This window comes from Pan paniscus, chromosome 9, assembly GCF_029289425.2.
Source record: "Pan paniscus chromosome 9, NHGRI_mPanPan1-v2.0_pri, whole genome shotgun sequence".
NCBI lineage: Eukaryota > Metazoa > Chordata > Mammalia > Primates > Hominidae > Pan > Pan paniscus.
Genome location: NC_073258.2, coordinates 121,683,043 through 121,699,823, shown reverse-complemented (window position 1 = coordinate 121,699,823; position 16,781 = coordinate 121,683,043). Strand labels below are relative to the sequence as shown.

Below are 16,781 nucleotides of genomic sequence, written 5' to 3'. Positions count from 1 at the left end.
CATCCCAGCAGCTAGGAACTTCCAGAGCAAAGGCCCAGAACATGGGATGTGGAGGGTCAGTATGGGGGAGTGGGGGATATGGTTTGACTGCCGTGTGGGTTGGAAGGGAGGTAAGAAGTGTCAGGAGAAGGTTGAAAGATCAGCAGGGGCCCAATCGGGGAGACCTTTGAATCCTCTGAAAATAATGACAGCCTTAGCAAATTTGCTGTTTTATTCAAAACAAGAGATAGGCTACCTGAGTAAGACTGTTTCTGAATTCTGTACTTTATTGGTCAATCCAACCACTCAAATTTTAACAATTTCATTGTCTGAGCTTTTTGAAAATGATTTTCTGCTTAAAATGATGAGGCTATTGATGATAACAATGGAGTTTAAGTGAAAACCGGCCTGCACCGCTCTTGTTCTTTCTGGCTGTGTTCTATCACACTATCGGCACGACATTTTTTCTAGTCACTTACTAATGCTAGAGGAACTTTCTTTTGCAGCTGATGGAGGTAGAGTGGCAATAGGTTTTAAGAAGTCAGCTCAGGCATCTTATCACTCATCTGGGAATGGGGAAAAACACCTTTTACCTCATGCATCTACATATACATTCACCTTAGAAATAAATTACATCAAAGACCATTCAGTGAGAACTAAGCCTCCAAAAGCCAGAAGACTAAAGCCAGCAGTGTTACCTAGAAGCACAGAGAAAGGCTGAAGCGATAATGGGAAGAGTCTTCTGTCTTTTGAAAGGGACATTAGGAGGATGGACAGGAACCTGCCACACACACACACACACACATCATACAACACACACACCACACACACACGCTGACAGGAGCCGGAAAGTCTGTGCTAAACTGCTACACACACACCACACACTCTTACACACACACACTACACACTTACATATACACACCCACTTGGTGCACACACACTACACCCACACTGACAGGAACCTATAGGTCTCTGCTAAGCTGCTACACACATACATCACACACACATGTACATACCCACACCACCCCACACACACACACTGAGAGGAAGCTGTAGGTCTGTGTTAAACTGCTACACACACACACATATACATACCCACACACCACACAAATACACCCACACACACCCCACACCTCCGACCCCACACGCACACATACAATGACAGGAACCTGTAGATCTAAACTGCTACACAAATACACATCCCATGCTCTCAGACATGACACACACACATATACACACCCACATACCCCCCACACCCTACACCACACTCATACACACACCACACACACCCTGACACTCATACACTCACACACCACACATTCACACACCACACACATATACACACCCACACACCACACACACACATATGCCACCCCACACTCACATACATGTCACACACACACACTGGCAGGAACCTGTATGTCTGTGCTAAACTCCTACACATACACACCAGTTTAGTTTATATAAGAAGGGAAAAATCAGCAAAGAAAAATGACTTCAAGTCTCTCTATACTGAACTGTTTCTCATCTGATCCTCCGTAAGCGGGTTTTAAAGTTCTGTCAGCACTTGAGCTTGAGGGCACAGTCTCCTGGTAATGACAGCCTGTGCTGTCCACCTGTTTGTGACTTCTCTCTGTTGACCTTCACATTTGACCAATCTTAGTGATTTAAAATGCTTTTGTAGCCCACTCGGTGCTGTAGGATTACAGATGATGGAAATGGAAGTTACATTTTATTATTTTTAATGCAAAAGCTACTAAGAAGCTAATTGGAACAATCCAAGTAGAATACCTTTCCAGTAGACTCCTTGTGCTATGAGTAACAGGATGGTTAAATGGACTGAAAAGGAAGACAGTTCTAAATGTTCCCGTACATCAGAAATTTGGACGTTTGGTTCTGTATTAATTTTTACACTGGCTCCAGACCTTCAGTACTGTGTTCTTACTCCTTCCCCCAATTTTAAAACTCTTTGATCTTTTTCTTTCTAAAAAGAGCTCCCAATCCACTTCAGACAGTTTCATTGCTTGTTTCAGTTAGCCTTTCTGTATTCTGTAGGGCTAGGCTGTTTGTATCTGCAGCTGATTCCACTAATACAACTTAAAGAAGCCAAGGGATGAGACATTGGTGAGAATCTCTAGTGTTGGCAGCAAACAGGAAGAAGCATCGTTTGAGAGCCAGAATTCCTCAAAAAGGGACAAACTGGGTGAAAACAAAACAACAGCTACAACAAACTATCTTTCATCAGAGGGGTGCTGAATTCATCAACATGAATTAACCATATTTCACTCCAAGGGCAATGAGCAAGATCTTATTTCCCAGACCTCAAAAAAATAAATTAATTAACAACCCAAACACACAAACAGTCCTGCTTCCTCCACCCAGCCTTCCTTTGCTCTTTTAACTACTTAGAATCTTGAGCTCCTCTGAATTTCTACATGGTTAATATTCCAAACCACACACTGTAGCACTTTTATTGTTATATTTTGTGTGATTTTTTTTTTCAGTTTCTTACAGGTAAAGTTAGTTTTTTCCTTCAAGCAGAGTATAGATCACTGCTTCTATGTCTTATTTCTGGCAAGATCTAATGCGGTGCTGGGTGCTAGGTAAATACCCTCTCCAAGTCCCTCACCAATCTATGGAAAAGTGCCAGTGTTCCCTGACAACCAAGAGACAACATTTGATTGGGCACAAGGAATACTGAAGAGTGGGCAGGATCTTCAGCTAATTTTCTACAGGAGGCTCTTTTGCCCTAGATACAGATGATGGAGGGATTTGTCATCCATCATCTGTATCTAGTCTAACTTGTAAATAGGATCAAGTCCCCAGTTGTTACACCATCAGTCACAATGCACTGACATGCTTTGGTAAATCCTGGTGAATGAAATATTTATATGCATATGCTTAGTTAACCTACGGCTATAGTATATGCTCAATTTTTTTATGACCCTTCTTGGGGCCTCAATTTTCTGCCACTTCTGGTAGAGAGCTTATTTTTTACTTCGTTGCCTTCATAGACTTCTTTCTTTCTTGATCTCAGCATTAGTTCTGCTGTTTGTTGAATGGTAACATTCGTATTTGTTTAATTCATTCTCCAGATTTGGAAATTGGTATGAAATTCATAAAACTTGAATGATAATGTTCTTACGGTAGTGGCGGAATTTCTCTTGCTTGATTGCCCTCAAATTACAAGAAGCTTGTTGACCATGTAGGCTCTAAAATTCGGAGTTTTTTTTTTTCCTTTGGAAGCCACACCCAGTAACAACTTTTTCCCCTATGGGAAAAGTCTTAGGAGAGCATGCTATCCCCAGCCTTTGAGGCAAACCTTAGGATGGGCAGGTTGTCAGTTCCTGAGGGCACTCTCTGTTTGGCCACCGTGGGGACCTGCCTGTGGGGAGAAAGTCACCATTCACCGAAAGGCAAAGGAATTACTCATGGTGCTTTAATTTCTCTTTGAGAAGGCCCCATAGGAAGCATTAGCTATAAGCAAAATCTTTATGAAAGGATTCCTTCTCTGAATTTTCCAAACAGGCCTCTTCGTTATTACCCCAAGAGAGCTGACAACTAGTCAGGCACTCAAATCTCCCTTATCATTTCCAGACTGTTTTACCTTGCTGTGAACACCCCATTGGTGGGAGGGCCACAAATGAGTCTCTCAAGCTTCTCTCAAACCACCAATCTGGTGTTTCTGAAATGCCCCAGCCCTTTTCTGGCCTTGTGTACTTGACTCCTACAACATGGGGAAGTTCCCCCTTGGATTCCAAAAGAAAATTAAACTCCTTGGAATCCAAAACTAAGAAACTTTCACAGAGTGGCCCCAGGTGGATTGGTTATCATGATATTTCAGTCTCACCTAACCAATAAGAGAGCTGGCTGGCAAGTTCCCAGGAAGAATATTCTCATATGAGCAGTGGATTAGAGGAAGCCAAAAGATTTTCGGCCCTCTCCGTGCTCAACTTACACTCTAACTGGTTTCTGAGGTGAGATCTTGTGACGGTTGGGGCCCTGCAAAGCAATTAAAAGAAATAAAGCAAAGTATTATATTTTAATTGATGTAATCTTCAAGCTCCCAGTGGAATCTGGGGTGATATCTGACTAGAGTTACCCTAGGTATCAATAGATGACTATTCTGTGAAAGTGCATTTAGGAAGACAAAACCCTAGGAATCCTGAACTTCATTAACATATGTATCCGCTTTTGGGGATGGGGGGGCGGATTGGCTCAGGCTCCTAGGACTAAAAATTGAAAGAAGCCACCTAGACTTTTCTGGGATCTGAACGAAGAGCCAAAGCGGGTGGGGGAGTAGAGAGGGAGGTGGAGAGAAGGAGACAGAGAGGGCAGGTGGAGGGGAAGACAAAAAGTGGGTTTATGACTTTATTTGCTTTTCAAGTCTAGTACCTGGATATTAGACACACTGAACCATACTTTCTAAACCCAAACAGCTGTCATCCATCACTAACATTTCAGGGTTTGTTTCTGTTTTATTGTAAATATTCCAGTTGAAGAAAGATAAACAGACAAGAAAAAACTGCTTTATACAGTATACAGAGTCAGATAGAAAATACAGAATGGAAAAGAAAGCCAACAACCAACAGATAAAAAGTGGAAACAAACCAAGGAAGAGTATTAGCTGGTTGCAAATTCACCCACTAGCTTGAGCAAGGTGCGGCCCTGGTCTCAGCAGCTAACAGAAACCGTCTAGTGCTGGCAGTCTTATCTTGATTCCACACGGAGAAAGAAACAGACTATAAATGATGCATGGGGACATTTATTTCACTAATCCATTAAAAAAAGTTTGCTATTGATCAAGATAGCCTGCTCATAAAAACGAGTTTTTTTAAAAAAACCACCCTTCCCGCCCCAAATGTGATCTGACCGTAGGAACCACGTTGTCTGTGAGAAGCATAGGATGGAGCTGCAGGTTGGAGCAGAGTGGCACCATTGGGGTTTGTTGTCAGCTGGCCTTCGGGTGCCCTTCCCACCAAATCCACGTTTCTCCACGAGGATCAAGGCAAGGTTTAAAAAAAGACACAAGTGTCTCGCACAGCTTGTTGTCATTTGACGGTTAAAGAGAAAAAAGATAAAGGATTCAAATTCATGAGTGAGGTCAGGTGAGGACAAAACGAGTATCCCTCACAGGAATAATCAGGGTACCATTTGGCCCCCAGGACGGCAGCCCTAACTGATTGTCCTGGCATAAAGAGGATGCCGACCAACCCAAATGGCAAAAACATGAATTAAGCTCGTCATCTTCCAAAGATGTCTTTATTTTAGTACATTTGCAACAGCAACAAAAGTGAGGACAATTCCATTCAAGGTGGTGGCAGCGGTGGTGGAGGTGGAGGTGGTTGGTAGCGGCTGTTTGTTTCTCTCTGAATTTTCTAAGTTTACAATCAGAAATTGCATAGAATTTGTTTTCCATCAGCCAATGAGAACTCTCTGCGTGAAACTCCCAATTGGTGAAGCCAAGCAAAGGTCAAGCAGCTGTAGAAAGCCTCGCCCCTCCCATCAGATGTGTGCTCTGGACTCTGCAAACTTCTCACATGGAGAGCAGTCACTAGCAGTCACCTGGTAACCTGGACAGCATCAGTAACTCCTATTTGGTGGATGGAAGAGAAGTTAAATGCTTTACCTAAAGTCATACAAGGTGGGAGGGCTACTGCTCAAGCTGAGGTTACGACTCAAGAGTTCCTGGTTCCCAGGCCCGTGTATTGACTAGGAGACTCCACCTCTCTCCCAGGAACCTAGCAAATTCTTGAATACTTAAGGTCTTTCTGTTGAATAAATACACACACGCACACGCGCGCACACATACACACACATACACTTGCACCCAGGTCTCACGTCTAAGTAGCAAGAAACCACCCAATCCATGATAGTCTTGGGGGTCTGGCTTCATAGGCAGCCACTCATTTGAGTTTGGTTGAAAAGAGATGCAGTTGACAAAGTATGCACCATACCAACGGGGTGGCCCAGTCCTTCCGCCTCTGTGAACGGCACGTTCCACCGGAAGCCAAGGCCACGGTATGGGAAAATTCTATCTGCTCTTTCCACTCCTTAAACGAAGTCCTAGGATACTTTGTGCATTGTTCTCCTCCCCTGTCTGTCTTCAGAGACTACATTCACAAAAAGATCAAATCAAACCCAATAATAGTGACAGTCAGAAAGAGAAAGGGAAAGAAAAGACAGATTAACCCTTGACATTCCAGGCGTTTCAAGGTCTGAGTATAGGATGAGTTAATTGCTTTTTGGCATCTCAAAGTTTACTGCAATGGACTTTTATTTGAGACTCTCCATCTGATTCTTCCCAAGACCCCTTCTCCTGTGCTCCTGCAGGCCCCTCAGTCACCATACAGAGAGTTAAGCACCTGAAATCGGATGCACTGGTAACGCAATATTCCAAAATTCAGGAAAAAGAAGAAATAGGGATTATTTAGGCTTCCATTCCCTAACCCAGCCTCCCCCTCCAAAAAACACAAAACAAATTAACAGGACTGAGAAGATGACAAAGAAGAAAAGGAGAGGAGGAAAGAAAAGGGAAAAGAACACTAACAAAAATATACAAATCCAGAAAAGAAAAACTTCCCTGTTTAATTTTTTTTTTCTGTAAGAACTAGACGGAGGGTACATTGGCCCCTGACTAGGGGGAAATTCAACTGATGATTCCACCAATTCATTGGACTGGTCTGGGTAGGGACCCCCCACCCTATACTCTTGTTATTTTGGCGAGAGGGAAAGACCCCCCTGGGAGAAGATGGGTCCTTGTGCCCAGGAGGGAGGGCCGTCCTTTGCCCTTTGGGTGCAACGTTTCCGGGTGGACCCTGCTCCCTGACCGGGCGCGGTCTCTGGCTGGGGCGTCAGGCTCCTTGATCTTTTTGAAAAGTGACTGGATCCGAAATCTGGAGAGGTGTCGACGCTGTACAAGTTCCGGCTGGCGGCTGACAGCAGCGCCCGCCCCGCCCCTCCCCTCCCGCCCCGCCCGGCCTCTGCGCGTCCTGTGGCCTCCGGGACTACTCGGGCTCGCTGCTGTTGGTGGTTTTCTCCCACTCCAGGCTCTCCTCGCTGCGGGCGGGCGACGGCCGTGCCCGCAGGCCCTGGAAGCGGCGGCACTCGGGGCAGACGCGGATGTGCGTGCAGCCGCGGGCCACCAGGGCGGCCTCCTGCGCCAGTCTCTGCGCGAGCTGGTCGGGCTCCCCTGCCCCGCACAGCTTCCCGTTGCTGAGCGTCGCCGTGCCCCGGGGTCGGCGCTCCTCGGGGATGGGGGGCCGGGGCGGCGGGACTGCGGCGCGCCGCCGGCGGGGGTGGATACTGTCCTGACACAGGATAATGCTGCGCAGCTCGGTCACCATCTCCTGGCAGACGGACACCTGGAGGAGACAGCGAGGTCAGGGCCCAGCCTCTCAACCAGCCCCCGTGGGCCCCCTGCCAGTCCGCTGGGAGGAGGGATGAGGGGGGCAGCGGTCACAGAATCGTGTCATCTTAAGTATGAAGATGATAAAAGCCTTTCAGTCCATCTCCTCACTCCACTCCCATTTAATGTTCAAACACCCTCCATACCATAATATTCAAGAGCCCCACCAGCTGGTCTCCAATCTTTGTTTGAACACCTTCAAAGACAATGATCTCACTTTTTTTTTTTTTTTTTGCACATTTCCATTAAATGCTGCTTCCTTTTACCGAGCTAACAATTTCTGTCCCTGAAATTTTCATTCATTGATCCCAGCTAAGTTTGGACCTTGAAGCCTACTAAATAAATAATTCCTCCACCACATGTCAGTCTCTCAAGTATTTGAAAAAGCCACCATGTCTCTATGAACATTCTGTTCCTTAGGCTAAGGATTCTTATTTCTTTTAGCCAACTGGTTATAGCAGGAGATGGATGTATCCTCATGATAACCAAAACAAGAGGAGGGTAATACAAAGCACAAACAGTATAGTGTGTATCACACCCGGTGGGTCTGGGGCAGACTTGAATTCAAACCCACTCATATTTCTGTAGCAACATCTCACACCGTGTGAGATAAAGGCCACAAACATCAGCCAAGCCACGCCGCCACTGGGTGCATTTGCATTAAACTTACGAGGAACTTGGAACTCTCCAAGCTTTTTAGGTGTCAGAACTGTGGATGAAGAATACAGGATAGGGCTGGGCACAGTGACTCACACCTGTAATCCCAGCACTTTGGAGGGCCGAGGTAGGCGGATCACTTGAGGTCAGGAGTTCGGGACCAGCCTGGCCAACATGGTGAAACCCTGTCTCTACTAAAACCACAAAAATTAGCTGGGCGTGGTGGCGTGTGCCTGTAATCTCAGCTACTCGGGAGGCTGAGTGGGGAAAATCACGTAAACCTGGGAGGCGGAGGTTGCAGTGAGCCAAGATACCTGCCACTGCACTCCATTCCAGCTTGGGCGACAGACTGAGACTCTATCTCAAAAAAAAAAAAAAAAAAGAATATAGATGGGCCTGCATTTTTTTTGTTTGTTTGTTTGGTTTTGGTTTTTTTTAGACAAGAGTCTTCCTCTGTCGCCCAGGCTGGAGTGCAGTGGCACAATCTCAGCTCACTGCAACCTCCACCTCCTGGGTTCAAGCGATTCTCCTGCCTCAGCCTCTCCAGTAAGCTGGGATTACAGGCACGTGCCACCACACCCGGCTAAATTTTGTATTTCTTAGTAGAGACGGGGTTTTACTATGTTGGCCAGGCTGGTCTTGAACTGCTGACCTCATGATTCACCTGCCTCGGCCTCCCAAAGTGCTAGGATTACAGGCGTGAGCCACTGTGCCTGGCCGATGGGCCTGCATTACTACTATTACTATTATTATTATATCCATTTCACAAATGTGGAAATGGAGGCTCAGAGAAGTTATGTATGTTGCCAAAAATTGACTAATAGCTGACTCTGAATTTGGACCTAAACCCATCAACTCCAAGCCTGTACATGCTCTGTTGAGTGCTCTACTCTGAGTTGAAAGGACACTTTCCTAGACCATATGGGAGCAGAAGTCCTCAGTTCTTTAATGTTCTTTCGTCCAATTCTACCAATGGGACAGTTGTTCTACCACAGCCAAATCGCTAACATAGCACTGACTCTTTATTTTAGCTATTGGGGCTGCTCTAACTACTTGCTGAATTTTTCAATATACTTCCAGACCATGGGTGAGCTTTGGGGAGAATAACAAAATGTGAGGCAGCTACAGAAACGTGATGTCACTTAATGGAATAAGGCCTACATTAGTTTTCCTGACTTGGATTATAGGCCCCCATCACACCCCCCCAATTGTTAACTAAATAGCAGAGACTCTTGGCAAGTCACTTAACCTCTCTGTGCTTCTAGTGATAACTACAATAAAAACAGTACCACCTGCCTAATCTATTACATGTGACAATACTATAACAATGTAGATTTATTGACTGTCTACTGCATGTCAAGCACAGGGATAAAAGACACAGTCTTTACTTCAGGCAGCTCAATCTCTAGTAGGGGGCTGATACCAAAATAACTGCAACGTGGTGTGTAAGTGGTTCATGCATAGGTTACACTGGTGTCAGGAAGAAGGAGGGTGACCAATTGCTGGGAGACAGCAGGAGAAATGAGGAAGGATTCGCAAGGAAGGGAACACCTGAACTAGGTCTTAGGGAATAAATAAGACGACCACCTTTTAAGGGGTGGGCAAAAGGAAAAAGCCAGTAAAGCTGGAGACAGCAACAGGAGGGGAACCAAGAGAGCTGGGTGCCACGCAAGGCAAGGGAAGAGGGATTCTGAAAGAAAGTATCCCCATCATCAAGGGACACACCAAAGTCCAATAAGGCCCAGTAGATTCTCTTTGGTTTGGTCCACTGGGAGGGGTCAGACCTTTAAGCATCGGCCTTTCGGTGCAGGGGTAGGGAGGAGCCAGGCTGCCCTGGGTTTCGGACCAAATCGGGAGTGAGGTGATAGAGACTGAGATTCTCTCAGCTGGATCCCCTTGGTTTGGAAGAGGAGAGGGATAGAGCAAGAGCAACAGTAATCTTCCTATTATTTTGAAATATGGCAGACACGTTCATAATGGTGGACTGGAGAAAGAGCAGGCAGAAAAAAATACAGGGGCAAAAGAGGATAATCCTGGAGCAGCTGAGGAAAGACAGGATCAAGGAAGAGACAGCAGGAGGACTGGGGTATCTGCTGCAGCTGCAGGGTGGCTGAGCTGTGGGGAGATGTTTAGTGGGGGTTTTAATTCAGGGCTAGCCACTCCTGATTTCTTGGGAGATGGGAAGTAAAATGAAGCTCTACACATGCAGAAGCAGAGGGGCTTGAGGAATGGGCAACGGCGTGGAAGTCTTACAAGGAGACAGGAAAGAGGCTGAGCACAGTGGACCAGGACTGGCAGGCAGTGTTGTGTTAAGGCCCCATGTGAGGCCAGACTCCACAGACTTCCAGGGGCACTGTTTGTCCTGCTGTGAGATATTTTCCCAGTGCCAATTAGGAAAGGTTTTTAGGAAGATTCAGAGTTGGGAGACTGAGATAGAGGCTAATGTAACTTTTAAAAAAATCTAATAATGCAATTAACATGTAAGGATTTATATATCTTCCCTGGGGTGGGTTGGAAGAAGAGTGGCATAGTCTTCTCCCTTCTTTTCAAACTGTTCAACCTGGGTAAAGTTTATGTTAACCCTGTCTCTAAGCCACAGCTGGGGAATTGAACTTATTCAAAATCCCCGAGAAGGGGGATAAAATTCTTGGGTTCACATGAGTCGGGATATCTCTAAGGATCTTTCCCTGCAAGGCAAAAACATACTCAGAATGAAAGGGCTGAGGTTGTCGTTTCCATAGTAACCTGGTACTTTCACCTATTTTTCTCAACTATATCTTAAATGATAGTTCTAGAAGGCTTTGTTGTTCATAATAATTACTAAGTAATGAAGCATTGATCCAAATCCCCTCTGCTGGGCACTGGGATTCTCTTCGCTGCACTTCCTGTGGTAAGCGTCTGAAATAACCTTATATGTGCATGAGCCTGTGAACTTCACCCCATCTGCCAACACTATCGATCATGCCCCTTTGAAAGTTTACCTCAGTTGCTTCTGAGTGTCTGAGAGTCCATAAAAACTCCAACATAGCCATAAAAATGGCCACGATTAAGCCACAAATAAGAACCACAAAGATTCCACCAATATTCTCCATTCCCAGGCCTGTAAGAAAGTGATAACAAATGAAAAATATTGTAAAAGATCAGGAAGACACAATCATTTTATCAAAAATACTAAAATCATTCAAACAAGAACTTGAGTATGGTAGATGCTCAAGTAGACACCCATGCATCTACTTGACATGTAGACACCCAGTCCTTGAAGATATTTAATTATTTATCTGGAAAAAATGCAGCATAGTTGAAATAAAATGGAAGAGAGAAATCTTGCCATCAATCAAGGACACTGGCAAGAAGCCTACCAAAGGGTGTCTGGGGCTGGGAGGTGAGGACCATTTAAGAAAAGGGCTCAGGCAAACTCTGACAGCTTATAGAGAGAGACATGACACCAAAATACCTGTCAGTTCTAATAGTTTCATTAAAGTTTTACTCAATCTTCCTAACATTGTATTTATGTGATATAAAAGCAACTGTTTTGACCAAACCACGGATAGAAAAAGTTATATTTACCTATCTTTGTCAACATGTTACTAAAATACTTATTTGGAAAGTAAAACTTTTTATCCCACCAAACGAGTGGTTCACAAACCAGCTGCCATCAGAACTGCCTAGAAAGCTGACTAAAAATATTGATTCCCAGTCCTTACCCCAGACCTACTCAATCAGTATCTCTGGACATGGGGCCCAGGAATCTGTATTTTTACAGAAGTTTCACAGGTGATTCTTTTCTAGTCATTCCTAAAATTAGTTTACAAATTGGTAATTTTAGAAGCATTGTGCAAGTATGTAAGTTCCTGGGAGTCAGACATTGTTTCTGGTCATGTCCTCATTGCAAAGCATGATACCTGGCACACAGTATATAGTCAATAAATACTTATAGGATATGATATGGCTGTTTCATTTCCACTGTGTCAAACATTGAGTTCAGCTATGTAATTAAATGCTTTTTTTTTTTTGGCATTAGAGAAACCCAAACACAAAACACCCTGATTCAACTGGGGCCACAATCAGAAATCAAAAGGCATCTTTCATCCAGGAGGGTCTCTTGTGTCCCGTGTTTTTCAGGAATGCTTGCACATCTGAATGTTCAGTCAGTAATGTCCTCACAGAACATGGAGCCTCGTCAGTGTCAGGGGCAGTCAGCTTCACACGGCACTATGAGATGAGTCACAGGGCCAGATCAGAAATCGACGCTACCTTCTGCACCTTGGAAAGCTGGAAAAATAGCTCTATGGCCATTTCAGTATGCCCAGGGTTTCCTTTCACAAAGCCCTAAGTGGATGTCTGACTTTTGTTTTTAAAATAACACAGTGCAGTAGCTGTCCCTGCCTACAACTGAAAATCTGCTTGGAACGACTCTGAGGACTCACATGATGAACACACCAAATGAACTACACACTCTGATCTGCAGGACCACAGTCAACTCTTGAGTACCTGTGTGAATGTGGGAATCCTGTATTTTGAACAATCAAAAATAGGGGATCATTTAAAAACTCAATTCTACCTTCCAGGGGGAAGGTGCTTAAATGGGCAAAAAGCCCTTAAAACACCTATATTTGGAGGCCCAATCTCACATAAAAGCAAGTAGAAGAAAATGCACCCACATCTTACGTTAACACCTGTCCCTCTAACCTGGGCCATTTGGGTAGAAAGTTTTCACTCTGGGAGCATCAAGAGCCACAAGAAGTAGGGGATGAAAAAGGGACACTTAAAAGGGAATGTACCAAGGAGCTGGCTGGGGTTGTAGGCAGATACTTCAGCCCACAGATTTAGGGGTGGTGAGAACTGGAATATTAGGATGTGTATCTGTGCAACACGGATGAATTACCTTCTCTGGCCAGCCCCTGTCGAGGGAGGCTGGGTGGACATCCCCCGTGAATGGGGAAATGACAATGGTGACATGAAGGACGGCCACCTGCTCAGGTAACTGGAGTCCCCAAGTGACTGCTGAGAGTCTACAGGATGCCCCCATCACTTGGCAATAGTTGTGCTCGAGATAGAAAACAGGAAAAGGGGCTGGATGCAGTGGTGCATGCCTGTAATCCTAGCCCTTTGGGAGGCCAAGGCAGGCAGATCACTTGATGTCAGGAGTTCGAGACCAGCCTGGCCATCATGATAAAACCCCATCTCCACTAAAAATGCAAAAATTAGCTGGGCATGGTGGCTCACACCTGTAATCCCAGCTACTCGGAAGGCTGAGATAGGAGAATCACTCGAACCCAAGAGGTGGAGGCTGCCACTTGATCCGACATCGTGCCCCAGCACTCCAGCCTGGGCAACAGAGTGAGACTCCATCTCAAAAACAAAAACAAAAGAAAACAGGACAAGGCCCCCTTGCAGAGGGTCTCTCATTCCTCTTGTTTCTGTAGAGGGGGTTTTCTTTCCCCTTTAGGTCTTCTTCTGCTACCTGTGTTCCAGCTGTGCCCCCTGCCTCCCTATCAGTCCCCTCCCTGGTCCTCCTCCAATCTTCTCTCCACTGGCTCTCTCCCTCAGCATATTCACGTACTCATGTTTCTCCCTCCTTAAAGACAAAGAAATTCTCCTTACTCTCTCCAACTCTGTCTAATCCAACACTTCTCTCTCCTTCCATGGCTGAGCTTTTTGAGAGTTGTCTACATCAGAACTATTTTAAGACCTTCTAAAAGCCCTTAAAAACACTTACATTTGGAGGACCCATCTCCCATAAAAGCAAGTAGAACAAAATGCACCCAGATCTTATGTTAAATGCATTTAAAAATTTTTGCTTCTGATATTACTGAGTGGCAAGAAACAGTTAACTTACAACTGGCTGTGCTTTCTCAGCAATCATTGCACATACATACAAAAGAATGTTGCAAAGTTAAAAATCTAATCAAAAAATTGTTTCTACATGTAATGAAGTTTTTACAAATATTAAATTTCAAGATTAATGAAGTTGAAACAATGTTACATTTTGGAGATATTTAATTAAACATGTCTTCATTTAATTTTGCAGTTTCCTTTTTGCATTCTGAAGCCAGTACTTTTTATTCAGACCTCAAACATAATTTGGACACTCAAAAAGCTTTTAAGCTCCAAGTAATTCTGTCTATGAGATCTAAAGGAGAAAATAATTCTGTTTTCAATACACTTTTGTTCTTGCTATTCAATCTTCACCCCATGCAATTTTGTCTTGCACCACTAAAACCACCCTTGCTGTGGTCACCAATGAACATTTTGTTTCTAGCCTAATGGAAATTTTCTAGTCCTGATCTTGCATGACCTTTGTTAGCACTTGACACTGTCAGTCACACTCCCATCTTGGCTTTTTATAAAGCCATTGCTCATTGCTCTCTTCCATTCTCCTCAATCTCCTTTGATTGGCCCGGGGCACATTTTCTTCTCATTTTCCTACCTTTGGTCTCTTGCCTCTCCTCCATGTCTTGGCTATTACCAAGTCCTGCTGATTTTGCCTCCTAAATATTTTTCAGTTTCTTACCCTTCTCCCTATTCCTCCTGCCACTTCCCTAGTTCAGGCACCCACCATCTCTTGCTTGGACTATTGCAGTAGCCTTTAAAACTATTTCCCTGCCTGTAGCTGTTTCCTCCTCAACTCTGTACACTACACAGTTGCCTCACTGATCTTTCTGAAACGCAAAATCTAACTGTGACACATCCTCAAGTAACACAGAATTGTTTATAGTTCCCAGCACAAAGCATCGTTGCTCTTACCTTCCATACCTTTGCTCCTGTTAATTCCTCTGCCTGGAACCTACCCCTACTCCCCAGACACACATCTGGCTAACCTTAACCTTTGCTTTAAGACTTAGCTCGGAGGTCACTTCCTCCAGGCTGCCTTCTCTACTCTTACCTGACTTTTAGGTATACTACTTTTGTGTTTTACTAATAATACCTTGTTTATCACTATTATGCATAAAATAATACATTAGTTTATATATCTGGATTTCCCACTACACTGTGAGCTCTTTGAGGGGAAGAACCATGCCTTGTTCAACTCTATAACCTCACGGTCATGGTACCTGGCCCATTATAGGAGCTCAGTAAATGTTTGTGGAAAGAATGAGCAGAAAGAAAGAGGATAAAGACATTCCAGATGCAGAAGGCTGCATTACCAAAAGCTCTGGACCCATATGTATTCCTTTTTAATTAAATTTGGTTTGAAATAACGGTAAAACATGACAGCCCTGGTTGAGTGCTCCGCCCTGGTTGAGTGCTCCAGCCTGGTCACAGAGGAAGATGGCCCAGACTGTACTGAGTGATGGCTAAAGGGGACTGAATATTGACATGAGCAATTCACAATATAGACCGCCTGTATTGGGTGTGGGTATTGGGAGAGTTATTCACAGGCATGTGGCCTGCACTGGGATAATTTTTATTAGATCAGGGAAAGCTTTGAGGGGAGTTGAGGTTTAACAGGAGGCTGGTAGAAACCATGAGTCACTGAAACACCCCATAGTCTTTCTTTCCCAGCTTCTCGCATTTCATGGCCAGCATGTTAATCATGGGTGTTGGCTCCAGCATCCTGATTTCTGGCTGAGTGGCCTCCTCCTCATAGAAGCAAGGCTTGTATACCATTCGTGCCTTGAGGAAGTTATTGGAAAGAGGAAGCAAGAATAGATTGCTGGCAGAGTCAGAGTTGAAAAACAGATGGAGCGGGGAGTGGGAAGGGAGAGTTCGGAGAGTGCAGCAGTTCCATTTAACACTGTCATCAGTCATTCTCTAGAAGTCAAATGCCTTCCACAGCACATCGACATTCATCAGAAGGGGCCCTTGATGTGAACTCCCTTCAGCCTACAAGGCCCACGCGGCACTCACAGATGCCTCAGCAACGGCAAGGGGGACTGGGAAGACATCTAGTCATCTCTTTCCTTCCTTTCTTCAGATGGGACCACACATAAGCCATGCAGGCAGATGGCTTTACAAACTGGGACTTTCTCCTGACACTTGAGTCTCTGAGGCTCAGCTATGCCCCAGCAATCAGTTGTATTCACTGAAATAGAATCACGCTCTCCCCACAAACTCCTGGTTGGCTAAATACTAACTTTGGTGTCACCCGCAGATTGCCCGCAAATATTTTGCCCACAACATGATAGTTCACAAATGCAAATGAATAATGTTCCTTGTCTCTTGAACTACAAAGGGGAATGGCACCCTGGAAGAGAGCACCTGTGAAGAGATGTGAATCTCCACCCACCCACTTGCTCTTCCTTTGGTTCTGTCTGGCTAATAACCACTTCTTGGATTCAGGTACACTCATGTCCTAGCCCTTAAAACACTCACATATCTCCACGAACCACTGTGGAAATCTGCAACTAAAATACAGAGGGAAAGCTCCTTTTGAACAAAAAGTGAGGGAAGGCTGGGAAAAAAGGCAGAGGCCACAAAAGCCATGGAGGCAGGTGCAGAGAATCCACTTGCACAGAGGACTGACTAGTGCCACGAGATCCCAGCAAGAGACAATGTATTTGCTCTTTGACATTGGTCAACAGATCTTGACTGAGGAGCTTCCATGAGCTGGGCACTATGCTAGGTGCTGAAGCTCTGTGCCACACTGGCTCATCAAGAGCACTGGACAAGAACATGGATTCTTGGAACCATATGGCTTTCAAGCACTTTCAGAACAATATTCACTTATAGCCATGCAAGTGTATCAAATAGTCTGATCTCCAGGGACTTATTATTGTAAATAGCAACTTTATGT

The 16,781-nt window shown here is 44.7% G+C and overlaps 1 protein-coding gene across 6 annotated transcripts in view; it reads right to left on the bottom strand.

Moving 5' to 3' along the window:
• Positions 1-6,238: 6,238 nt before the first annotated feature.
• The window catches only part of GRIK4 (glutamate ionotropic receptor kainate type subunit 4), a 477,471-nt gene continuing 466,928 nt past the window's right edge, over positions 6,239-16,781 (bottom strand). For 3 of the 6 annotated variants that reach the window (XM_057299274.2, XM_057299272.2, XM_063608842.1), the window contains 2 exons: positions 11,026-11,144; positions 6,932-7,343 (listed from right to left, as the gene is read on the bottom strand). In XM_057299274.2, coding sequence (XP_057155257.1) covers positions 6,987-7,343; positions 11,026-11,144 — 476 coding nt within the window. In that variant the 3' untranslated portion in view covers positions 6,932-6,986. Of the gene's footprint in view, positions 7,344-11,025; positions 11,145-16,781 lie in introns of all 6 variants that reach the window. The other 3 variants (XM_057299273.2, XM_063608843.1, XM_057299271.2) reach the window with 2 other exon arrangements.